General features: G+C 48.0%; 1 protein-coding gene across 4 annotated transcripts in view; it reads right to left on the reverse strand.

Moving 5' to 3' along the window:
* The window catches only part of GSG1L (GSG1 like), a 252,984-nt gene that overhangs the window by 69,196 nt on the left and 156,760 nt on the right, over positions 1-27,028 (reverse strand). For 3 of the 4 annotated variants that reach the window (XM_043456575.1, XM_043456572.1, XM_043456576.1), the window contains one exon: positions 17,759-17,911. The exons of the other annotated variant lie outside the window; for it this stretch is intronic. In XM_043456575.1, the coding sequence (XP_043312510.1) occupies positions 17,759-17,911 (153 nt within the window). The remainder of the gene's footprint in view (positions 1-17,758; positions 17,912-27,028) is intronic. 4 annotated transcript variants of the gene reach the window in all.

A 27,028-nucleotide genomic window follows, 5' to 3' on the forward strand; every position in this document is an offset into this window, starting at 1 on the left:
CTGACTCAGGACAGTCCCAATTCTGCTTCTGATCTCCTGGGACCTTCTTCAGACTGGAGAGAACAAGGCGACAGGTGACGCAGACCACACAGTGTAGGGGACGTAGAAAGGGGAGGTTTCCAACCAGATCATCTCTGAGCCACCTCGTAACTCTTACTGGAATTTTTTTTTAAACTTCTTACTCTGAGATAATTATAGATTCACAGGAAGTTGCAAAGAAATGTACAAGGGGGACTTCCCTGGTGGTCCAGTGGTTAAGAATCCAACTTGCAATGCAGCGGACACGGGGCACTAAGATCCCACAGACCTGGGGGCAACTACTGAGTCCTCACACGCTAGAGCCTGAGCCCCTCAACTAGAAAAAGCCTGAGCGCCACAACAAAGAGCCTGCATGCCACAATGAAGACCCGGCGCAGCCAAAATTTTCTTTAAAAAAGGGAAGAAAGAAATATACAAGGAAGTCTCACGCACACGTACCCCAGTGTTAACACTTATCAACTTGCATGGTCCTAGGGGCCAATATCAAAGTCAAAAAATTGACCACGGCACAATCTGTAGTTGACTCAGATTTCACCAGTTCTTGGTGAAAAGTGCTTGCACCCTTGTGTGTTTATGTGTAGCTCTGTCATATGTGTATGTGTAGCCCTGCATAAGTACCGCCACAATCAAGATACTCAACTGCACCATCACTAGACCCCATCAGGTTGCCTTTTTCTACACACACCCAATTTGCCTGCCATCCCTAATCCCTGGCAATTTCTAATCCATAACTATGTTATTAAGTGACTGTTACATAGATGGAATCATGTGATAGGTATTCCTTCTTTCACTCAGCATAATGTCCCTGATGTCTATCCAAGTTATTCTGTGTATCAGTAGTGGTCCTTTTTTTTTTTTTTGCTGAGTTCCATGAGATGGATGTGCTGCTTATTTATTTACTTTTTTTATTTATTAAGCAAATATTAATTTTATTAAGTGTTTATTAACTATTTGTTTACTCACTCACTGAAGGACATTTGGTTGTTTTCTGGTTTGGGGCTATTACAAATAAAGTCACTATGAACACTCCTGTACAAGTTCCCATGTGAAAATCAGTCTTCCTTTCTCTGGGATCAATGCCCAAGAGTGCAATTCCCGGGTCTCCTGGTAAGTCTTACGGTGATCCATTCTTACTTTTGAAAATAACTGCTGAACTATTTCCTGGAGCAGCTGTACTGTCTTAGATTCCCACCAACAAAATATGGGTGATCAACTTTCTTGATAATTGGGCTTTCATTTAAAAACAAAAATCTAGAATTTTCACTAGGGATCCAATCTTTCCACAGTCTCGACCTTTCTAAGTGACCCCAGAATTTTGACACCCCTGTCATTGTCAGTCATCGTCAGACTCGGACCATGCCTGTCCCCTCCCTCCACCACTCCCAGGCCATAAGCTCACAGAAATTGGGGGGTGGGTCACACTCTGCTCAGATCCGCAGCCCTGGGTCCAGCACAGGCTCAGTGCATAGGAGGTGCTCTGTGAAGGAAATTAAATTGCACAGAACGACAAAGTCAGCAAAGACCCACAGCTGGCAAGTAGATCAGAGAGGAGGGTAGACGCCAGGCCCCCAGGCCCCCAGGCCTCAAGGCCATGGCTTGACTCACTTCAAGGCAGGCTCAATGTGAAAGTCTCAGCCTAAAAGGTCACTACCATCCTAGCACATGCAAAAATGAAAAAACCTAACTGTATAGAGAGCACAGATGTATATAATGTAAGTAAACAGGTGTATAGAATAACTGGAGTTCAGATTTCATGAGGCGAGGGGCAATTAGGAAAAAAAAAAAGGTATAAAACATGGAACAAGAATGAATATAAGGTTGAGGGACTTCCCTGGAGGTCCAGTGGTTAAGAATCTGCCTCCCGATGCAGAGGACGGGGGTTCGATCCCTGATGGGGGAACTAAGGCCCCACACACGGTGGGGCAACTGAGCCCTCATGCCACAGCTAGAGAGAAGTCCATGCACCACAACAAAGACTGAGCGCAGCCAAAAAATAAAATAAAAATGAATATAAGGCTGAGAAACACTGTCCTGGCAGCACAGGCTCAGCTTTGATGGTTAGGTATATTAAACGTATTTTCAACATAGGATATTTTCAACTTCAAATGATGAGTTTATCAACACATTATTGTTGTTCAGCTGCTAAATCATGTCCAACTCTTTGCGACCCCATGGACGGCAGCACACCAGGCTCCCCTGTCCTTCACTATCTCCCAGAGCTTGCTCAAACTCATGTCCATTGAGTCAGTGATGCTATCCAACCATCATATCCTCTGTCACCCCCTTCTCCCCCTGCCCTCAATCTTTCCCAGCATCTGGGTCTTTTCCATTGAGTCAGCTCTTTGCATCAGGTGGCCAAAGTATTGGAGCTTCAGTTTCAGCATCAGTCCTTCCACTGAATATTCAGGGTTCATTTCCTTAGGGATTGACTGGTTTGATCTCCTTGCAGTACAAGGGACTCTCAAGAGTCTTCTCCAGCACCACAATTCAAATGCATCAATTCTTTGGCACTCAGCCTTCTTTATGGTCCAACTCTCACATCCATACATGACTACTAGAAAAACAGTAGCTTTGACTATACTGACTTTTATTGTCAAAATGATGTCTCTGCTTTTTAATATGCTGTCTAGGTTTGTCATAATTTTTCTTACAAGGAGCAAGTGTCTTTTAATTTTGTGGCTGCAGTCACCGTCCACAGTTATTTTGGAGCCCAAGAAAATAAAATCTGCCACTGTTTCCATTTCTTCCCCATCTATCTGCCATTAAGTGATGGGACCGGGTGCCATGATCTTCATTTTTTGAATGCTGAGTTTTAAGCCAGTTTTTTCACTCTCCTGTTTCATCTTCATCCAGAAACTCTTTAGTTCCTCTTTGCTTTCTGCCATTAGGGTGGTAACATCTGCATATCTGAGGCTGTTATTTCTTCCAGCAATCTTGATTCCAGCTTGCGAGTCATCCAGCCCAGCATTTTGCATGATGTACTCTGCATATAAGTTAAATAAACAGGCTGACAATATACAGCCTTGACGTACTCCTTTCCCAATTTTGAACCAGTCTGTTGCTCCATGTCCGGTTCTAACTATTGCTTCTTGATCTGAATACAGGCTTCTCAGGAGACAGGTCAGGTGGTCTGGTGTTCCCATCTCTTTAAGAATTTTCCACAGTTGGTTGTGATCCACACAGTCAAAGGCTTTAACGTAGAGGCTCAGTCAATGTTGGTGTCTTTGCTACTGCTCTCTCGCCGTGTCTCCTCTCTTTCTCCCTGTGTGTGTTCCCCTCCGTCCTAGTGGGTCTGTTCATCTCCCTCTGCCTCCCTTGGTCTCCTGCTGCATCTCTTTTGGTATCAGGGACTTTCTACTCTCCTCTATTCTCTGTCCCCTCCCTCCTAGCCCTGTACAGATTGACACGTGATGAGCAAGCATTTCCCACAAGAGGTCCTGTCTCAACCCTCACACACCCGGAATGCAGCCCTCTGTCTTCCTGACCTCAGGGCACGACTCTCCACTTCATCATGGTCCGCTATGATGGGGCACCCTGACAACTCCCACCTCTGCCCTCTGGTTTACAGATTACCAAGTCTTGCCAACCCTGCTTCTCTCAAGTCCACCCCCCTCCTTCTCTGATCCCACTGCCACCATCTCCTTGTGGCCAGATGCCCACATGGCCTTATAGCGAGGCTCCTGGATTGTGTCCACCCCTTTCTCCTCCCCATGCACGCAGCTTAATCACTTCTGTTGTGTCCAACTCGTTTCGACCCTATGGACTGTAACCCACCAGGCTCCTCTTTCCAAGGGATTCTCTAGACAAGAACGCTGGCGTGGGTTGCCATGCCCTCCTCCAGGGGATCTTCCCCACCCAGGGACCAAACCCATGTCTCCTGCATTGGTGGGTGGATTCTTTACCACTGAGCCACCAGGGAAGCCCCTTCCTCTACCCCAAGAACCATGTTCATAGAACTTGCCCCCGGACCTTACTACTTCTTCACTTAAAGCCTCAGAGGTCCCCAACTGCACCTGCTCTTGGGCAAGGCCCACATTTCCTGGCCTGACATCCACAGCAGGTCACAATCAAACCCAAGTTTCCACTTCCCTACTGTTGCCCAGGGCATCTGCATCCATGTCTGGCCCCTCCAGGGAAACTTCCCTGCTGAAAACCCTAAAGCTTGGCTTCCTCCCTCTTGTTCTGCTAAGAAAACTCAAGCCCTGCACCACTGGCCTCTGTGTCTCACTCATCTCCAGCCCTCCCTTGCTCCCCAGTCACCTCCCACGGCCACCTTCTCATCGATCCTCCAAGATCCCATCCATTTGGGGCTTTTGAATTTGCTACCCCTCTGATGGAGCACTCTCTCTCTCTTGCCCCCATCACCCCCACGGCATCCTTCCCCAGCTGAGTCCTCCCATCCTTAGGGCCTCTGGGAAGGCCCCTGAGCCCCTAGCAAGGGATGGTCCCCAGCCTTGGGACTGTCTCTTCATATCACAGTCCCAACCACTTGCTAATTCCCTGCCTCCCCCACTAGACACAAGCCCTCAAGGGCAGAGTGCTCACCTGCTTGTTCTCCTGTTACCTGGCACAGGGGAGAGGCTCCAGGACTATTTGTGGAAGGAGAAATGGATGAAGGAAGGATGGATGCCGTGTGTCCCCGGAGCCTCAGCATCTGTCATCCAGCTTCCTCCTGGGCAAGGGCTTTCACACCTTTCCACCCATCCTTGAAGGCTCAGAGAGTCTTTTTCTATGTTTCTGTCAGCCCCAGGGTGGAATTAACACACCCAGGGGACAGGCTGCTGTCAGAGCCCGTCCCCCCAGCTCCAAACAGTCCCAACCCTGCCCAGCCTCCCTCCCAGCTGCCCAGCCCACGACGACCACAAGAAAAACAAAGTCCAAATGAAAGTCAGCAACTCAGAGTCAAAAAAAAAAAAAGATGTCCCATGGTTCTAGCAAGCTGAGAGAAGCCGAGCAGAAATAGACCAAGCACTGGACTAGAAGAAAAAGAACAATTCAAAACAGGAGTGACAGAGGGAAAGGCTGGCGTTGGGGGTGGGAGATTTCTGCCTTAGGAAAGAGGAGAGAAAGAAATAAGACTTTTTTTGGCTGCATCGGGTCTTAGCTGCAGCAAACAGGATCTTTCATTGTGGGGCATGGACTCTTGAGTTGTGGTTCATGGGCTTAGTTACTTCGAGACACGTGGGATCTTAGTTTCCCTGACCAGGGATCAAACTCATGCCCCCTGCATTGCCAGGCGGAGTCTTAACCACTGGACCATGAAGGAAGTCCATGATATGGACTCTTGTAAGAAGAAACTCACAGAATAAGGCAAGAGCTGATCTGGCTCCCATCCCCGCCCCCCTGCCCAGCCAAACTGGGTGAGCAGACAGTTTAGATGGTTTCTCAACAGAACCAGGATGCTTCTGGGAGTGAAGTGGGCCCTGGTAACAATGATGCTGGGACTCCCCTGGACACACCTGCACACAGGGTTGCCTCCTCGTAAGGGCGGAGCCCTCCGATCCCACCTCTGTCACTGTTCTCACCCAGACTTTTTGACAAACAAGACCGAGAACAGGCTGTGTGCCCACCCTCTCTACCGGCTCTTTGCATGGTCGGGTGATTTTATTTGATCACCCAAACCCATCTTGTGCGGATGCAGACAGGGACTCAGAGGTAGAAGTAACTTGCCAGACTGCACCATTTCAACAGGATCCAACTGTGGTTTGATCCAGTCTGTGTGGTTCCAGAGTCCCCGATGGTCCTACTAGGGCAAGGTGCAGACCCCAAAGCTCCAGTACCAATAACTTCACTGTGAGGGCTTTTGTAGGCACGCCTACATTCAAAGAGGGCCAGGCCCTGGGGATACAGCACTGAAGAAGACCCTCACAGCTCTTGAGGAACCCATTATCCGGAGCAGTGGTTCTCAATTAGGCATGATTTTGCCTCCCAAGGGACATTTGGCCATGTCCGGAGACATTTTTGGTTGTCATGACTTGGAGGGGGGTGGTTATTCCTGGCATCTGGAGGGTAGAGGCCTGGGATGCTACTGGTCAACAATGCACAGGAGAGCCCCTCTCCCCCAACACACAATAATGATCCAGCGGGCTTCCCTGGTGGCCCAGGGGTTGAGAATCCGCCTGCCAATGTGGAGGACATGGGTTTGATCCCTGGTCCGGGAAGATTCCACATGCCACAGGGCAACTAAGCCAGTGTGCCACAGCTACTGAGCCTGTGCCCTAGAGGCTGTGCTCAGCAACAAGAGTAGCCACCGCAATGAGAAGCCCAAGCACCGCAACTAGAAAATAGCCCCTGATACTGCAACTAGAGAAGAGTCCACACAGCAACAAAGACCCACAGAAAAAAGAATGATGCAGCAAAGAATGTTGAGAAAACCTGGGCTGAGGAGGAGAGATAGGGGAGCAGACACGTACATGAATTAGCAGACAGTGTAAGTTCACTTATCCACTCAACGAATGTTCATCAAGTATCCGCCACATCTAAGTTGCTGCTCAGAAAGCATTATGTGCCATTAAGAAAAACAAGCAGGAGGAGGTGGAAATGACAGGGGCCGGGGGTGGTGAAAGCTCCTAAAGGAGATGACATTTGAGTGGAGAGCTGGCTGAGGGAGGAAATGAGCCAGGAGCGGGTGGGGAAGGCAGCGCCAAGGAGGGGACCACAGGCCTGGGCAAGACCAAGCTTGGAGAATGTGAGGACCAGTGAGGAGGGGCTGGGTTGTAGGAGATAAAGCTAGAGAGGACAGCAAAAGTCATATTTTGTAGTCTTATAAAGGAGTTTAGATCTTATTCTACAAAAGTAACATTTGATAAATACCAACTAGAAATGACAAAAACAGACTTTGTTAAAAAAAAATCCCCTAAAATGGTCCAGTCAGGCTAAGTAAGAAAAAAAAAGCCTTCTAGGTTTAAAATTCTAAAGGAGATGAAACTTCATCACATGGAGAGCCATGCATTTGATGAGTATCAACTTGAGGTCAACCGTTAAATATGCAAAATGATGACTTGGCAAATAGGCATGGTGAAATATTTTTAGATGGTAATTCATGTTTTTTTCCTCTGCATTTTTCTCTCTTTTCCTTTCGCTTCATTCAAGGGGTAAGAGGCTCTGGACTTCTTGGTCCCAGAGGTTTTGCAGCAAAGAGGGAAGTAAAATCCATCTGCAAAGATCCTTCCCTCCTGGCTTTCATCTTTAGAAGCCTTAATTTACCAAGGAGATTAGGACAGGGACCTCTGAGTGGGGGACAGAAAGAAAGAGCAGTCTTCTAGTCCTCATGCGGAAAAAAAAAAGGGTGGTATGGTCTGTGGCAGGGGCAGAAGAGGAGGCTGAGGGTCTGCAGTGATGTTTTGTTGGCTGGCACAACGGTTTAAAACATTTTGAATTAAAAATTTAAACAAGGTAACTCAACAATTTCTCTCCTAGGAAAATGTATGTGCACACCAACACTTGGACACGAATGTTCATAGCAGCATTAGTCATACGAGCCGAAAAGTGGAAGCCACACACATGTTTATCAACTGGCAAACAGAGAAATAAGATGTGGTGTATCTGTGCCGTGGAATATCATTTGGCAATAAAAAGGAAGCCAACTAATGTGAACAGCCGATTCATTGGAAAAGACTGATGCTGGGAAAGATTGAGGCACAAGGAGAAGGCGGCGGCAGAGGATGAGATGGTTGGATAGCATCATCGATTTGATGGACATGAACCTGGGCAAACTCCGGGAAACAGGGAGGCACAGGGAGGCCTGGGGTGCTGCAATCCATGGGGTCACAAAGAGTCAGACACCACTGAGCAACTGAAGAGCAACAGCAAAAAGGAAGGCAGGGTTGATACAACCTACAATGTGGATGAACCCTGAAAACACCACGCTAAGTGAAAGAAGTCAGCTATAAAAGACCACATAGTGGGTGAGCCCAGGTACACAACATGTCCAGAACAGGCGAATCCATGGAGATAGTAAGAAACGACATCAGTAGTTGCCTAGAGCTGGGGTGGGGGTTGGTAGAAAATAACGGGTGACTGTCAGTGGGTATGGGGTTTCTTTTGGGGGTGATGAAAAGATTTGCAAATTGGATTCTATGGTGGTAACTAAAAGCCTTTATACACCTTACAAGGGTGACCTTTATGATATGTAAATCCCATCCCAATAAAGCTGTTTTAAAAAACATTTTGAATTAAAAATCAGGCGATTTTTCCATAAAAAACTCAGATTTTGGCTTTCCTTGAATGCCACGCATCTTCCTCCATGGCAACACTGGGGTGCTGAGGGGGTGTGCACTTCAGGTTTGCCATCATCCCCACATCCACTGTTGTGTTACATCTGGACAGCTTGACTCATTTATGTCACCTACATGGTCCCTGCGGGCTCTGCACTTGAGACCTCTGATCGGGAATGATGAGACCACAGGCACAGAGGTCACCAGCCCCCTCCTCCCATCTCCCTCCTGACCTGAGCAGCAAAGAGCCCTGGGGGCCAGAAGGGGCCGTGTGGACAGCACTAGAGGCTCGGTGGCAACCTGCACGGACCCACATAATAGTAAAGCACACAGGCTCAAAAGCCAAAACCGCCACTTACTAAATCTGTACCTCAGTTTTCTCAGCTGTGAAATGGGAATAATGACAGCACCTACCATCATAGGCTTCAACAAAAGGAATGTGTTTAGAATGGTGCCTGGCATACAGTAGGTGCTCAATTCAAGGGAGCTATTGAGACCATAATTCCTTGTCTGCAATTTCAAATTCCCAGAAGTTCTGAAATCCAAAACCTTCTTCATAATCCACAAAAATATGACATGGCCTGAACTCATTTAGCAGTCAAACCTGACCTAAAGGGACATGAGGCTGTTGACCATCTTTATTTATCCCCCCAGCATGAACACTCATGTGTTTTGCTGTATTTGCTTACAGAGTATGGCCCTAACCCCTACTGGGGTGTTATGCAATGGATGGTCTATGTATTATGCAATGGATGGTCTATGTGTTACCTTACCTCCTCAATTCTGAAAAGTTCTAAATTCTGAAACACTTCTAGCCCCAAGGGTTTCAGATCAGGGTCTGGGCTGTTTGATGAAAATGATGATGACAAAGACACTTTGTCAGACACTGCATGAGTCCAGACAATTGTAGCACAGCCAATACAGGGTAGCCCCTCAAATATGACAATAAAATCCTCTACCAGCCCAGGAGGATGGGAGCATAGAATCAAAGTAAAGTTATTTTCCAGAAATGAAAGAGCTGCAGTATTCCTCACATACCTGGGTTCGGGGGGTGAGAACCACACAGGTTAGTTTTAGAGGACAAAGTTTGGGGAGCTTCCTGCACTTTTTGTTGGGTGTCTTCCTTTGGCTGGTCCTGGCTGGTCCTTTTTTTTTTTTTTAATGCATGTTAATTTTATTTTTAATGAATTCATTTTATTTTGGCTACACTAGGTCTTCATTGCTGCATGCAGGACTCCTCTAGTTGTGGGGAATGGGAGCTGCTCTTCACTGCAGTGCAAGGGTCTCTCACGTCAATGGCTTCTGTTATCGCAGAGCCCGGGCTCTTGGGTGAGTGGATTTCAGTAGTTGCAGCACACAGGCTTAGTTGCCCTGCGGTATGTGGAATCTTCCCAGACCAGGGATCGAACCCATGTCCCCTGCGTTGGCAGGTGGATTCTCAACCACTGGACCACCAGAGAGGTCCCAGATTCATATCCTTTACAACAATGCCATAACCCTTAGTGCTCTGCTGAGTTCTGTGAGTAGTCCTAATGAAAGCCAAACCTAAAGGGGTCTTGGGAACACGGATTTGAAGTTAGCTGGTCAGAGGTGAGGGTGACCCGAAGACTCCCTGAACTAACAGCTGGTGCTTGCACATCTGGGGCAGTCGCTGGGAGCATGGGTTCTGATGGCAAATAGCATCAGATCTGCACTGCAGGGCACAGGTTAATATCAGTATACTCCCCTTTGCCTTGGTTTGTCCTCACCCCTACTCCCCTGGCCAATGCCAGAGGTCACCTGCAGCTCTAATTGGCAGCTCCTGTGAGTGTTGGTGACCTCCTTCCTCAAACACTTTCCTCCTTAGGTGGAGAAGGTTAGAAATCTGGGGCAGGAAGGGGTGGGGTACTGACTCAGGCGTGACTTACAGCCAGTGGTGGATGGGAGCTGGTGAATAAGTTCCACTGCTTTCTGATCCCTTGTCCTACACAGTCTCTCAGGGGTCCCCAACAGGAGGGAATCCCAGTTTTCCATAGAGGTCACCCACCCACCCACACTCCCTTTACTGGCCCTCCTGCCTTCTTGTCTTACAAATCTACTGTCCCACCATACTTCCTGGGATCACCCCCCAAATAAACTACTTGCACGCATATCTTCACCTTAGGGTTTGCTTTGGAGGAACCCAAATAAAGAAGACCTCTACCATTCCTGGGGCTCTGAGTCATTCAGCTCCACTGCTGATAATCTCCCAACCTGACGAGTCAACCAACTCCCAACCGCTAGGATTTGCAATCAACCAGTGCCTTTGGGCAACCACTTGTCCACTATTGCATAATAGTCCTGCTTGGTCCTTGGCCAAGCCCACATCACAGGTGTGCCTAGAGACCCAGACCTAGCTAACCAGAGTATTTCATCCTCCAGCATGAGGACTGGTTCAGGAATAAATCTATGAACCTCATTAGTCCAATCATAGTCTCCCTTGGAGTTTTGACTAGAAAGAAGCTCTACTTCTGGAGTCTTATCTAAGCTTGGAGCCACTTGTGACGATCCTGTCTCTGTAACGATGGGCTTGACTGAGACTGAAGCTAAAAGAAGTCAGAGTCTGGAGATTCTTAGATTCCTGATGACATGATCATCTGGATGCAGCCATACCTGAAGCCTACTCACCCTGTACTTTTCAATTTACATGAAATCAATAGAGTTCAATCACCTTCTCCCACCTGCCTTTCTTCCTTCTGCTAATATGATTGGGTTCTTGTCACTTGCAAGCAAAAGAAACTTTTAATAATATGGAAACATTCGTTTCTCTAACTTAGAGCCTCTGCATTTTAAGACATGAAAATACACAAAAGTACTTGCTCTCTCAGCTATGAACAAGAGGCCTAGTCTGGTCAGGGCAGAAGGAAGGAACAGAAGGAGTTATAGGCAGTGGATTCTTCTAGGACAGGCCTAAGAGGTGGGATAGTTGGTGGAATTACTGTCCCAGGAAACTCATGCTAAAATACAATGGTGGTTCACAGTGTGTGCTTGCTCAGTCCCTTCAGGTGTGTCCGACTCTTTTCAACCCCCTGAACTATAGACCGCCAGACTCTTCTGTCCCTGGGATTCTCCAGGCAAGAACACTGGAGTGGGTTGCCGAGCCCTCCTCCCTGGGATTCTGCAGGCAAGAACACTGGAGTGGGTTGCCGAGATCCTCCAGGGGATCTTCCTGACCCCGGGATCGAATTCACATCTCCTGCGGCTCCTGCGCTGCAGGCAGATTCTTCACCGCTAAGCCACCTGGGAAGCCCAAGCGTCCACTAGCTCTGTATTTTTTTGGTCACAAAAGCATCAAAACATCCCCATTCCCATCATACCCCATTCAATTGTCTTTCATTTTTAAGATATTCTGTATTTTAAAAAATTAAAACAACTATTTTCAAATCATATTTTTTGTATATAATGTCACAAAATAATTTCTAAAACATGGATGAAGGTTAAATAATTAAATACAGGCTTAATAGTGATGTACTGTGCAGTGAAATATACACTTTATGATGAAACCAAATATGCCAAGATTACATAAAAGATAAGATTCTAGTTTCCCGGATTCAAAGAGCTACCTCATCCTTGGTCGTTTTTTGTTTAGTTGCAAAATTTCTTTTTCTTGATACTTAACAAAATAGACGCTTGCTGACTTCTCCACAAGGTCTCATCATTTCCTGGAAACAGACATGTTTCTCTTCATGCCAGCGCAGGTTTTAGTAAAAGCCCACCGTTGTTAGCATGATGATGTAGGAATTCTCCAAATGACTTTTCTTTCCTTCCTAAGTAGATCACTCTCATCTTTCAGAGGAACTGGGGAAGAAGAGACATCTTCTAGCCTGCTTTCACATCCCCGCCAAGATACAAAACCCTGGCCACTGGGGGAACAGACAGGGGCGAGGAAGCTCCATCTTGCCCAGCACCTCGGCTAAAACCACAGGACCGGGCAGGCAGTGGGACCTGGATCTGGAGCCGCACTGCCCCCGCCCCCACCCCATGTGGAATCAGCCTTGCTCTGTCCTGAGAGACAGAGAAAAGCCATAGCCCATTTCAAGGCCACATTATGACTTTCATGGGCCCCAGGCTCTTTTCCCTTCAACAGCCTGTTCCTCCATAAAATAAATATTAAAAATTACATTTTATGACGGCAGTGGTATAAAAAATATAATCCAGTCTAGATTCATTCTTATGTCTTCATTATTATTCTATTTTTTCCTTCTGATTCTAAAAGCAGTCAAAATTTAAGCACTTTGTGGGTACCTAGAAGCACGGGGCGCTCCGGGCTCTGAAGCAGAGAACCAACCATCACAGCCCCTGCCTCCAGCCCTCGGAAGGTGACCCACTCTGTACAACCAGCCCACTGCGGAGCAGAGGATCAGAACACAGCCCTGCTGGCCCCGCCCCACCTCTCCTTCTTGATTTGCTGTAGAGTCCAGATCCCTCCACCCCAGCCTCACTGCAACAGGGCTGGCCCCTGGGGCCACCGTCTACCCCTCAGTTTATTCAGGGACAGCTAGGAACAACACTGACAATAATAATAACCAATGACAATATGAAGTCCTCAGCCCTGCTCAAAGCACTCTATGTGGCAGGCTCTGGGTTCAGCCACTGACTAGCTATGTGACTGCCGGCAAGTCAGTTTTCCCATCTGAGGAATGGACATAATGTTAGTCCCTCCCACAAGGACACTGAGGCATAAAGATATTAACACATGCAGCAGGTCAGCCTAGTGCTGGTGCAACCTGGCATCTCAGTTGGTATTGGTTATTACAATTAACCCTAACCCACCGATTCATTTTTTTTTTAATATTTATTTATTTGGCTGCGTCATGTCTTAGCTGCCGTGCACTGACTTTTTCCCCTGCATTGGAAGGCAAAGTCTTAACTACTTGACCACGAGGGCAGTCCCCCGCTGGCTCTTTATAACAATTATTTATAATAATTGGTTCCAGTAGGGGCCGCCTCACCTCCTCCTTCTCCTTTGCCCTAGAAGCACTGACCTTGGGCTGAGCACCCCTCATTGTGAGCTGGTTCAGCAGCGTCAGAGCCCTACCCTCTCCCCACACGAACTCAATCGACGGACCCTCCCTACTCCTGCTTGCCTAATTCTTCCCTCCCAGAGGAGCCAACCAGAAGCCCACCCACCTGCTCCAAGCCTCTCACCCCCACCTCCCCATCCTTCCCCAGCTGACTTGTTTCCAAGGGACTCCAGAAAAACCAGCTTTCTGGTTCCTCCAACCAGGTAATTCAGGGCTTGGCTCCCTCTTGGTCTCCTGTTTCTCCTAGGTTTATCTTCTCCCAGTTGGACTGTAAAGAAGGCTGAGTGCCAAAGAATTTATGCTTTTGAACCGTGGTGCTGGAGAAAACTCTTGAGAGTTCCTTGCACAGCAAGATCAAACCAGTCAATCCTAAAGGAAATCAACCTTGACTGTTCATTGGAAGGACTGATGCTGAAGTTAAAGCTCCAATACTTTGGCCACCTGATGCAAAGAGCTGACTCATTGGAAAAGACTCAGATGCTGGGCAACACTGAGGGAAGGAGGAGAAGGGGATGATAGAGGATGAGATGGTTGGATGACATTACTGACTCCATGGATATAAGTTTGAGCAAACTCCGGGAGACGGTGAAGGACAGGGAAGCCTGGTGTGCTGCAGTCCTTGGGGTCGTAAACAGTCAGACACTACTGAGCGACTGAACACAGGCATGGATGGATTCCTTTCTCTCCACCACCTGCTTATCACATCATCTTATCACATGATCTGGCTGCGACATCCTTCTCAGTTAATGTTTTCTGAGGATTTAAAAGGCTTCTCCCTCCCCACCCATGGGTTCACTCCTGCAGTGCGATCCTGACAAACAGGGGGCTTTGAAGTCAGCAGGAGCGGGGTTTAAGTCCAGCTCCACAACTGACCAGCCATGTGACCTTGGGCAAATCAATTAACCTCCCTGAGCCCGGCATTGTTTGCCTGAAATTACGAAGACAATCTTATTTTCTTTCGCAGTAGGACTCCCTGCTAAAGGAAACTGGGGTATTTTTGAGGGGTGAAAACTTTGATAAGCTCTTCAAGGTAGAGGCAAGAGCCCCCTACTTGCTTCCCCATGAGGAGGCTGCTTGTAGAACTGGAGACGGTTGCCTGGGGCTGGCCACCAGCTTTTGTTATGTGACTGGAGTAAGGAGGTTGAGGGGAGGGCTGGATGCTTGGGATAACGGAGGGGATTCTTCGATGCCTGGTAGAGAGAAAGAAAAGGAGAGATAAAGCCACTGACAAAAAAAGGAGCTGGATGTCTTGCAGTGTTGCAGGAAGGGGGACCCCTTCCAGGGCCTGAGAGTGGGCTCTTGTCTAACACTCGGAAGTGAGTTGTCCGAGGAGACACACATGCTGACAAAGCGGGAGACTTTATCGGGAAGAGGTGCCCGGGTGGAGGGCAGCAGGGTAGGTGAACCCAGGAGAACTGATCTGCCATGTGACTCTCACAGCCACAGGTCATCTTATGACAGGATTAGTTTCCGGGTCATCTGGCCAATCATTTTAGCTCAGGTTCTTCCTGGTGGCATCACTCAGCCAAGATGAATTCCAGCAAGGAGGATTCTGGGAGGTTCGTAGGACATGTGAGCTGATGTTTCCTCTCCTTTTGACACCCAGCCTCTTCAGAATGGACCTTCCACCTGCTCTTTTCCCGCCTTCCCCATCTCAGTGGTACCACTACTTACTCTGTCCCAGCCAAATGACAGCCCAGAGCAAGGGGTCTGGTCATCTCAACCTAGGGTCCCATCCCCAGAATAATGTTTTCAGCTGCATAAAATAAAATAACAAGATTACAGAAGAAACCAGTTATATTGAATTACAATTAGCAAAATACTCAAACACATGTGTCATAATATACGTGCTCCTTCATTACCATGTTAGATAAGATTCAGCGGAAGCTCTAAGAAGCATTGCCCTTTCGAAGGAGTGCATTGCAAGATATCTGCACAACCATAGCGTGATATGAAAACTGCGGTTCCTATTGGTGGCTGCATCACAGGTGCCGCCCACAACTGGGAAGTGTTGCCTCCCTTCATATTTAAAAGATATTCTAAATGTCAGGTAAAGTTAAGAGAAATAAAGATGCAACTTCTCCCCCATCCAGGGTCATGGATGCCCTCAAGTCTATAGACTCCACACTAGGAACCCCTGACCTAGAGGCTCAGCTTTTCCACAGTCACCCACTCCTGCTTATCTCACCTAATGAGTCTGCAAGCCCTGCTGACTCCTCACTGGAGGGCCCTGGGGCTACACAGTGCTGGGGCCCTCACCCTTTCTCACCTCCTCTCCGGCCTCCTCACCTCCATTCTTGTTCCACTCTGCCCGTGCTGCACCCTGAATCCTCATCCCCCAATGCAAACCTGACTCTATCACCCTTTGCTCTGGATTCTTCAGTGGCTCCCTATTGCCTGCAGGATAAACTCTACAGACCTTTGCAAAGCACCAAGAGCCTCACCCAGCTCTCCAGCCTCATCTCTCAACATTCCTCCTCACCTGACTTTCCACACTCCCATCACATTGAACTACATGAAGTTGCCAGAATATGACAACTCACTAGGCTTTTTCCTATGCTGTTCTCTCCACCTAGAATGCCCTCCCCAAGTTATCCACTGGGCTTCTCAGATGGTAAAGTACTTGACCACTCGCCTGCCAATGCAGGAGACATAAGAGACACAGGTTCGATCCCTGGGTCGGGAAGATCCCCTGGAGGAGGACACTGCAATCCACTCCAGTATTCTGGCCTGTAGAATCCCATGGACAGAGGAGCCTGGCAAGCTACAGTCCAAAGAGTCACAGAGTCAGACACAACTGAAGCCACCCAGCATGCATGCACGCAAGCTGTCTATCAAGCAAACTCAAAGTTTATTCCAAAGTCTCAGCTCACATGGTTGCTTGCCCATTCCCCACCCGACCCATCCGCACCCCCAGGCAAACATACATTCCACCCCTTCCCCACCCCCTACCTCCCCACCCCACCCCCATCCTGCCCCGCAGGACTCACCCCTCCCAGTTCACCAAGTTACAATCTTTTAATGAGGCCGTATCTCTGAGTCTATATCTCTCCAAGATCATAAACTTCAGGAGGGCAACAATGGAATTATTTTTTCTTTGACTCCCCCAAACCTAGTACTTTCCCTGGAGCCCAGCAGGTCGTCAGTTGAATAAATGAATAAAACATTAAAAGAGAAAAAGAACTATGAATGAAAACTGATTTTAGGCATAATAAACGCATTTAACAACTGCAAAAAAAGAATAAACTCTCTCTCGATCTGGAATAGCTAAAACAGAGTAAGCAGGGGGCCGAAATCAACACTGTGCCGTGAGGCTCACTCTGATTTTCTGTCCTTCCCTTTACTATTTTGGTTAGATTGCCCACATCCTGGGAATGACGATGCACGCGTTGTGATCTATGGATCATGCTATAATTTCTTGAATTCTGCTCCCTATTCTTTGAGAGATCCTTCTGTTATATATACATACCTCAATTAGGGGCCGATTATTTCCCTTACCTAAAGGTTCATCGTTTCAGTTTCATTAAACAGAGAGTTCTTCCAGTGCATGAAGAATAGGATTAGATTTATAGAAATTCAATTTACATCTGGCTTTTGAGGAATAGCTGTCGTACACAGCCAAGCCACTGCTCTATCTGTCAGGCCTCCTGAAGTTATGGTTTACGGGCTCCTTTCACTCCCTTCTGGCCAACTCCCGGCTTAACCCCTTATGACCTGGATCTGCTAAAGCTATTCTGGGCACCTGGCCACCTAATCCAATGACCTTTCCTTGGAGTCTTCTGTCTCCAGTTCCTGGAGTCGGGCTGCCGCCGCCAACCAACCAGCTCTTCCTAAAACCCTCCAAATCCCTGGCCTTTGCCCATGATCTCTGCTCACCCCACCCTCATCCTTGAGCTTCCAGATGGGTTTGTTCATTTGGCTTCCTGCTGGCCATCTCCCCAAGGATGTCTCAAGGGCAATAAGCTAAAGCAGATAATCAACGTGCCCACCACCCCCAACAGGTTCCCCTTTCACATCCTTCAGGACACCACCATCTGGCCACTCTCATGACCACCTCCCTCTCCCTTGTGCACACATCCATCACCTCACCATGTGGCATTCATCTCCTGGAAACCTCTCCAGCTAACCATCTCTCTGTCCCGCATGTGTTAAGCTTCACCAAGCGCCGCAACTGTCTGTTTCCATTCATTACTCTAACCCCGGCACTTCTTAGCACCCAACCTGGCACACAAGACCCCATTAAACACGTGCTGGTTCAGAGAATAAGGAAGCAGACAAATCCCACTCTACAAATTGTAACACTGAGGCTCAGAGAAAAGAAGTGATTGGTCCACAGTCACCCGGGGGGGCCAATCAGGTCTTAGCCCGAAGGTGGCTCCACCCCCCGCATTTTCCTCTGCTCTTGAGTACAGGGTTGGTTCTGGTGTGTTCTTCCCCCACTGCCCGAGGCCTCTGCCTTACCTGAGAGCACCGTGAAGACAGCCGCGAAGGCATTGAGCTTGAGCCCGTCGATGACATTGCTGGAGTGGAAGAGCTCGAGACACATGAGGCTGAAGCCAACCACCAGCAGGAGGATGTAGAGGACCTCAGAGACCACCGACAGCCACAGGACCCCTGCACGGAGGAGGAGGGAGGTTGTGAGATGAGGACCCACAGGGCGGGCTCTCCCTGTGTTCACTCCACCCCGTGCCCTTAGGTTGGGGGATCGAGTTGTTTTAGAGAAGACCATCGGATCTAAGATGGGTCCTAACTGGCTCAGGAACCCTAGCTGAAGTCCGTGAGATCATGGCACTCTTGGGGCGATGGTTCCTGGTCCAGGCAGACACGTGGACCATAAGCGGGTCCATTCAGATTGGAGGGAAGAACTTCCATCCTGTGGCTGGATAAGAGGCTCTCTTTCTCATCTGTAAAGTGACTGCCGCTGAGAGCCATCTCAGGGCTGACACTAGCTGCTGAGCAGAGAGATGGAGAGATGATCTCATTGTTATTGTTGTTTAGTTGCTAAGTCAGGTCCAACTCTTTGCGACCCCATGGACTGTAGCCCGCCAGGCTCCTCTGTCCATGGGATTTCCCAGGCAAGAATACTGGAGTGGGTTGCCATTTCCTTCTCCAGGGGATCTTCCCCACCCAGGGACTGAATTCCTGTCTCCTGCATTGTAGGCAGATTCTTTACCACTGAGCCACCAGGGAAGTTTATTGGGATACCCTGACCACCAACCACCAACCCCCCAGGCTTCCCTATAGCTAAGCTGGCCAGTGTGGTAGTCTCTGCTGCCTGTAGCTATAAACATCCCAGCTCTTACACACATCATGGTTGACACTTACATTTTTATTTACCCTGTACCCACCCCATTTTTTTTTCTAGAAACCACTTACCTTCCAAGCCACACTAACCATAGGTTTTGAGAAGGAACTATGGACCAGACCTGGCCAGCAGGAGATGGACGTATGACCCAAGACAGCTCAATGAGTCAGACACAGGACTTTTGCTGGAACTACTGGGAAAGAAAATTCCCTTTTTTCCACTCAGTTTGAGATTGGGAAGGATGAAAGTGGCTGCACTGAGTAGCAAGGGCCTCCCTGAAGGCAGAGCCAAGGCCAAGAAAGGCAGCACCAAGAGACAAAGGAAGATCATGTCCTGTGACATTGTTTGAGCCCCTAGATCCAGCCATGCCTGAAACTGCCAGTCATTCGTTCTTTCAATCAGGGGAACCAAGAATTCTTTTTCTTTGCCTAAGTTGGTTAGAGGTAGAATTTCCATCTCTTACAATCAACAGTACTGATCTTCAGCTTTTCTTTTCTCACAAGCTGTCCTTCCCTATCTCTTTGCCTTTGCACAAGCTGTTCCCTCCACGTTAATGTCCTAGGGACACCCAATACACGCCATCCAGTGAAGGAAGCAAACAAACAGCAATTTCAGATCCCCTGTCTATTGGCTGATGAAGGACCCAGATTCTCAAACATCCACTATCATTCCTGACACAACAGGCCTTTCAGAGCTTTGAAGAACTTTTCTATTCTCTTTCTCTCTCTCTTTTTGTGCTACAAAAATATCACCTCTCTTGGGCAATCCCTTGGATTTCTGTAAGAGAATAATGTGCTCTTGGCAGCCTGGATGTTGTTAAAACACCCCCTGGCACCGAACACTTGCAGCCTCCAAAGCCCTTTGCTGGCCCAGGGCCCACCAGGCAGCGGGGAGGAAGGCAGGAGGTGCAGGGTGAGTGGGGCCCTGCAGGGGGGCGGATGCCCGCAGGGAGGCCTGGTCTCGCTCCCAGAAGCCTTTACCTCCAGCTGCTGTTGCACTGCTGGTGGGAGGAGGCCGCCCCTCACCACGGTGAGGCTCTCTGACTCAGCCGACTCCCCCACATCGCCCCCGCTCCCCCAGCGGATGCTCTCCTCCTGCCCACGTGGGCCTGGGGCCAAGCCCACACCCCACCACCTGCCCCTCCCAGCAGGGCCCAACTCTGCTCTTTCAGATGGGATGGGAGATGGCATGGGCGTGGGGCAGTGAGATGCTCCAGGAGTGAGTTAACCACGGAGAAACAGGCGCTGGAATCTCAGATGCGTAGCTGGGGTTATGCTGCTTCTTTCTGCCAGATTTATTTTCCTGTCTACCCACTGGGCTCAGAGCATCTGTCTGAAATTTTCAGCCCACCCAAGGCAAGGAAATTAGTAACTATAGTAAGAAGCAGGATCATTGCTGAGGTTATGCTATAGTAGCAGCAATGCCGCACTCAGGGCCAGGGTTTTTAGGCATCTTTCTGGTGCCAAGTCATACTGGAAGGTGTTAATGTTCCACCCGATGTCCTTGCACTTCTTTTCAGTCTTTCTGTCTTTGGAGGATTGTCTTCAGGCAGTCTTTGGACTTCATTTTGCCCATCTTCATTCAGAAAGTACCTGGAAACTTACATTTTTCTTCTCTGCGATGTCATCAGCCAGAGGCTGATCTGGGTGGTCCTGCCCCGTGGCTCTGGCAGAGGCAATTTTGGGACCGGACACACATTGCAAAATTCCCTCTGGGCCAAAGTGGAAGCTGCCCTTCCTGGGCTCTGGCCTGACATCAACCCTTCACTTGCCTTCCTCCCCTCCCCATTCTGCTCTCTCCAGTTCCCTTACCACTCTCCTCTGGGGTGTGCATGCGTGCTAAGTTGCTTCAGTCGAGTCCCACTCTTTGCAATCCCCATGGACTGTAGCCCATCAGGCTCCTCTGTCCAGGGGATTCTCCAGACAAGAATACTGGAGTGGGCTGCCATGCCCTCCTCCAGAGGATCTTCCCAACCCAGGGATCGAACCCACATCTCTTAGGTCTCCTGCAGTGGCAGGTAGGTTTTTTTTTTACCACCAGTGCCACATGGAAAGCCCTTCCCTGGGGGCATTTCTTTATAAATGACGTGCACATGGATCCTCATCCTAGGATCTGCTTCCAGAACTCTGGCCTCAGACACCAGTATTCACACGCATGATCTCCCCTAGTCTTCCTGACAGCTTAGCAAGGCAGCACCCCTTTTATAGATGAGCAAACTGAGGTGCCAAAGGATTAAGCCACTGGTCTACACATCTGGGTAGTGAGTGATACAGTCAGTTTGGGTTCAAACTCAGGCCTCTCTGACTCCAGAAACCATCATGGGCAGGAAGGTTATAAATTAGCAAGAGAGAGTGGCCACTTTGAAGTTATATGTGGGAAGTTGGGTTCCCTGGCCACAGCTCTCATCTACATGCACTCCAGCATCCCTAAGAATTCTTGAGCCAGAATTCCTGCAGGAAGAGGGCCACAGACTGGGATTGTGGTGAGGGGAGGGCATTCTCAATGATCCCAAGCCCAGCTGGCCACGAGGTGTGGTGGGGAAGGAGGTCACAGGGGAAAGTAGATGAGTCTTAAGGATGCTGGTGAGACAGGCTGGGACCTGGGACCCTTGGTTGCAATGCTTGCACCTGGACAAAACTCTCTTCAAGCAACAAAAACACAAAGAAACTATAAGGGACTAAAAATAACTGTGCGCCTGCACAGTTGGGGCAAATAATGGACAATAAGATACAAAAAGACCAAAAACCCAGGGCTTCCCTGGTGGCTCAGTGGTAAAGAATCTGCCTGTAAATGCAGGGGACAATGGTTCCATCCCTGGTCCAGAAAGATCCCATATGCCTTGGAGCAGCTAAGCCCAGTGTACCACAACTACTGAGCTGGCTCTCTGGAGCCCACGCTCTGCAACAAGAGAAGCCACTGCAATGAGAAGCCTTTGCACCAACAACTAAAGAGTAGCCCGCAATTGTCACAACTGAAGAAGGCCCGTGAGCAGCAAGGAAGACCCAGCACAGCCAAAAAATATGTAAGTAAAATACAGAGTAAAAAAACACTCTTTAAGAAAACAACTATCACCACTAAAGATCTGGGAGCAAAAGCAGGTACTGCTCATGACCCCTACACACACCACCAACAAAGAGGTGGGCAAGCTACCCCTCTGGCCAGATCCCTGAACTCTCCCCTACCATCACCCCATACAAGGAAACAGCTTGTCCTCTCCCCTCTGGGGAGAGCTCCACCCTGCTGGGGGAGCAAGTAAGAGAAACTGTTGCTTGTTCTCACTCCCTCCTGCTGCATCAGAGGCCCCCAATAAGGCCTGGCCTGAATTACCTGCCTGGCCTCTTATCAATTTGTGTTGATTAAGGAGGCTAAGAACCTTGGTTGGTAACACTGGGAACCAGGCTGAAAAACATGGGCTTGACCCATGACGCAGAGGTAGGTGTTGTCCTAAAGGCCTCAGCAAGGAAAAGATATGCCAGGAGGCTCACTCTGGAAGGGGGCCTGACTAGCAGATCCACTGGAGGCTTTGGCCATGCTCCATGAAGAATGGCGCTAGTGGTAAAGAATCCACCTGCCAATACAGGAGACATAGGACCTAGGACATAGGACATAGGTTTGTGACATTGTACAGGAGACAGGGATCAGGACCATCCCCAAGAAAAAGAAATGCAAAAAGGCAAAATGGCTGTCTGAGGAGGCCTTACAAATAGCTGTGAAAAGAAGAGAAGCGAAAAGCAAAGGAGAAAAGGAAAGATATACCCATTTGAATGAAGAGTTCCAAAGAATAGCAAGGAGAGATAAGAATGCCTTCATCAACGATCAATGCAAAGAAAAAGAGGAAAACAATAGAATGGGAAAGACTAGAGATCTCTTCAAGAAAATCAGAGATACCAAGGGAACATTCCATGCAAAGATGAGCTCAATAAAGGACAGAAATGGTATGGACCTAACAGAAACAGAAGATTTTAAGAAGAGATGGCAAGAATACACAGAAGAACTGTACAAAAAAGATCTTCATGACCCAGATAATCACGATGGTGTGATCACTCACCTAGAGCCAGACATCCTGGAATGTGAAGTCAAGTGGGCCTTAGGAAGCATCACTATGAACAAAGCTAGTGGAGGTGACGGAATTCCAGTTGAGCTATTTCAAATCCTAAAAGATGATGCTGTGAAAGTGCTGCACTCAATATGTCAGCAAATTTGGAAAACTCAGCAGTGGCCACAGGACTGGAAAAGGTCAGTTTTCATTCCAATCCCAAACAAACACAATGCCAAAGAATGCTTAAACTACCTCACAATTGCAAACATCTCACACACTAGCAAAGTAATGCTCAAAATTCTCCAAGTCAGGCTTCAGCAATACATGAACCGTGAACTTCCAGATGTTCACGTTGGTTTTAGAAAAGGCAGCGGAACCAGAGATCAACATCTGCTGGATCATTGAAAAAGCAAAAGAGTTCCAGAAAAATATCTATTTCTGCTTTATTGACTATGCCAAAGCCTTTGACTGTGTGGATCACAATAAACTGTGGAAAATTCTGAAAGAGATGGGAATACCAGACCACCTGACCTGCCTCTTAAGAAACCTGTATGCAGGTCAGGAAGCAACAGTTAGAACTGGACATGGTTCCAAAAGGAAATATAGGCACATCAGGCTGTATATGTCCTGCTTATTTAAACTATATGTCGAGTACATCATGAGTAAAGAAACTAGGACTGGTAGAAGCACAAGCTGGAATTCAAGTGTGGGAGAAAATATCAATATCCCAGATATGCAGATGACAACTACCTGCAAAAGTGAGGGAAAATAAAGAGCCTCGATGAAAAGAAGAGAGAGTGAAAAGTTGCTACAAACTCAACATTAGAAAAAGATAATTCATGGCATTGTCCCATCACTTATCATATATAGAGGAACCAATGTAAGAAATAGTGGAGACTTATTCTGGGGGCCTCAAAATTCAGTGCAGAGTGACTGAGCCAGTATTAAAAAGATGCTTACTCCCTGGAAGGAAAGTTATGACCAATCTAGGACAGCATATTATAAAAGCAGAGACATTACTTTGCCAAACAAAAGGGTCTGTTCTAGTCAAAGGCTATGGTTTTTCCAGTAGTCATGTATGGATGTAGAGTTTGGAGACTATAAAGAAAGCTAGACAGAAAGAATTAGAATGCTTTTTGAAACTGTGGTGTTGGAGAAGACTCTTGAGAGTCCCTTGGACTGCAAGGAGATCCAACCAGTCCATCCTAAAGGAAATCAGTCCTGGGTGTTCATTGGAAGGACTGATGCTCAAGCTGAAATTCCAGTACTTTGGCCACCTGATGCGAAGAGCTGACTCTTTTGAAAAGACCCTGAGGCTGGGAAAGATCGAGGGCAGGAGGAGAAGGGGATGACAGAGGATGAGATGGTTGGATGGCATCACCGACTCAATGGACATGAGTCCGGGAGTTGGTAAGGGACAGGGAGGACTGGTGTGCTGTGGTTCATGGGGTCGCAAAGAGTCAGACACGACTGAGCAACTGAACTGAACTGAACTGATGGTTTTTTCAGTAGTCATGTACAGATATGAGAGTTGTACCATAAAGAAAGCTGAGCAGCGAAGAATTGATGTTTTTGAATTATGGCGCTGGAGAAGACTCTTGAGTTCCTTGGACAGCAAGGCGATCAAACCAGTCAATCCTAAAGGAAATCAGCCCTGAACATTCATTGGAAGGACTAATGCTGAAGCTGAAGCTCCAGTACTTTGGCCACCTGATGTAAAGAGTTGAGTCATTGGAAAAGACCCTGATGCTGGGAAAGATTGAAGGCAGGAGGAGAAAGGGGGCGACAGAGGATGAGATGGTTGGATGGCATCACAAACTCAATGAGTTTGAACAAACTCCAGGAGACAGTGAAGGACAGGGATGTCTAGCGTGCTTCAGTCCATGGGATCGCAAAGAGTCGGATACGCCTTAGCAATTGAACAACAACAGTTTATTTACTTATTTACTTACTTATTTGGCTGCAACAAGTCTTAGTTGTATTCTGTTGCTTTTGCTACAAGTTAAGAATGTTGCCTGTAGCCTGAAACATACAGGATGGCCCATTCTCAAGGTTCTGACCTTTAAAAGTGTGACACTTTCCCATTCATACAGAGATTTTTCAAAAGTGGCAGAACACAGAATAACATTTGTCTCACTGGAGGTTTACATGAATATTATGTCCTGAACTAGGTGGACAGTTGCAAGAACAAAGAATTCCTACACCAAGAAGTTTGCAACACTAGCCACAACCCCTCCCCTTTTAGTATAAAAAAAGCCTGAATTCTAACTCGGGCAAGATGGTTCTTTGGGACACTAGTCTCCCATTTTCTCAGTCTGCTAGCCTTCTGAATCAAGCCATTATTCCTTGCCCCAACAGCACGATTTATTTGCCTTCTGTGCATGTACAAGCTTGGACTCAGTAATACCACCAGAGGCAAGGTGGAGTTAAGTGTGAAGAAGCACAACATTAAATTGTCTGCATCTAAGTGAAAACACTATTCATTTTTCCATTATGTTAAAAACTTTATCAGCTCCACCAAGCTTCTCTGTTTGTTGCCAATATGTTCTTAATACCTTCCTAACACTGTGTTTGAAACAATGTTCAGATCTTCAGCAGTTCCTAGGCAGACTTGATGCTGAAGCTGAAGCTCCAATAATTTGGCCACCTGATGCAAAGAGTCAACTCACTGGAAAAGACCCTGATGCTGGGAAATATTGAAGGCAGGAGGAGAAGGGGATGACAGAGGATGAGATGGTTGGATGGCATCACTGACTCGATGAACATGAATTTGAGCAAGCTCCGGGAGTTGGTGATGGACAGGGAAGCCTGGCTGCAGTCCCTGGGGTCGCAAAGAGTCGGACACGACTGAGTGGCTGAACAACAGCAAGGCAGACCTGAAGAACATTTTGACAGTTTCCTTCTGTGCTGGGAACTATCTCCCCCATCCTCTCTTCCCTCACAGGCCACTGCTCTCCACCCCTCTCTGCCCTGCTCTGTGCCCCAGGGGACTGACTCCTTAAGAACAGCATCCCCAGGCTCCCTGGCCCTCTGAGTCAGCAATGGGGGGCACTAGCTGGAAACTGGACCATGGGAGGAGAGAGGTCAGCATGTTTCTGCCTGCCCCCTCTCAGTCTCTGTCCACTTTTCTGGCAGTGACTTCATTCTTCTGCCCACAACTACAGCTCCTCTGACACAGCTACTATTCTTACAGGCAGCGGAACACCGCTCTGCCCTTTTCTCCTTCCTGCCCAAGGCTGGTAACAGCGCCACTCTGCTGTCAGCCTTCGGGTGCCTCAGGTTCTCTCAACCCTTCCCATGCCTCTATGAGTTCTTTCATCCAACAGCCTTTATTTGAACCATGTGGGGGATTCTATTTCCTGCAGAGAGCTCCCCAGCACATCATTTTTTATGCCAAGGGATCCAATTAGAGGAGTGATCTAAGCCAGTGATCTCAGACTGGACTCCTGAGCAGCAGCAGCGGCGATGCTTGGGAACCTGCGATGCAAATTCTTGGGCCTTCCTGGATCCGGAAACTCAGAGAGTGGAATCCATCTGTGTCTTAATGGGCTCTCCAGGTGATGCTGATGCATATTCAAATACAAACATCACTGATCTGCAGTTCCCTTTCAAACGTACTGAGAATAAAGCAAGTCAACTTTGGGAGGGGGGAAACTGAGTCAATGCTAGACCGTAGGTGTTGGCGCCTGGCAGAGAGAAGGTAGAAGGGGAATAATGGAACAATTGGGAATCATTACATAGTGTCTGGTCTAAAATCAATGCCCACTGTTATCATTAGCACTACGGAACGCACCGTACGCACGTGTGAATAAAGGAAGCCAGGAAGGACAGTGGGCTGGGAGTCTCTGGGCAGGATCAGCAGGGAGCCTTGGTGATGCCCGGAAAGGCTCAATAATGACAGAGATGATTGTTTCTAGTCTCTGAAACTTGCCGCTAATGGCTTGATTCACAGCTGAGAACTGGTGACCTCCCGGGGCAGGAGCAATGAAGTGATTTCTCATCAGGTGTGGGGCCCACAAGGTGACAACTAATCCTCTTAGCTGCACTCTTTGCCTTTTTAAAAACCATCTTCGTGACGCCAGCTCTGACCCTCCACTGATGGAACTGATAGGTTTGGAAGAACGATTTCCCTTTCGCCCAGGAATCCCTCCCTTGCTAAGAGTTTCCAAGGTCAGCCCTTTAATGGAGGGGAAATCATGGATGGGAACCGTGTCTTGGGTGGGTGACCTTGGCTGGGGGAGCCTTACCCCTTCGCCCTCCATTTACTCCACTGAAAAATCGCCATAATAGACTTGTCGTCAGCGTTCAATGAGACAATATCTTGAAGTCACACAAGCCTGACACTTGGAAAGTGTTCACAAGAGCTAAGTGTTACTATTACTTCCTA

Source organism: Cervus canadensis, chromosome 32 (genome assembly GCF_019320065.1).
Source record: "Cervus canadensis isolate Bull #8, Minnesota chromosome 32, ASM1932006v1, whole genome shotgun sequence".
NCBI lineage: Eukaryota > Metazoa > Chordata > Mammalia > Artiodactyla > Cervidae > Cervus > Cervus canadensis.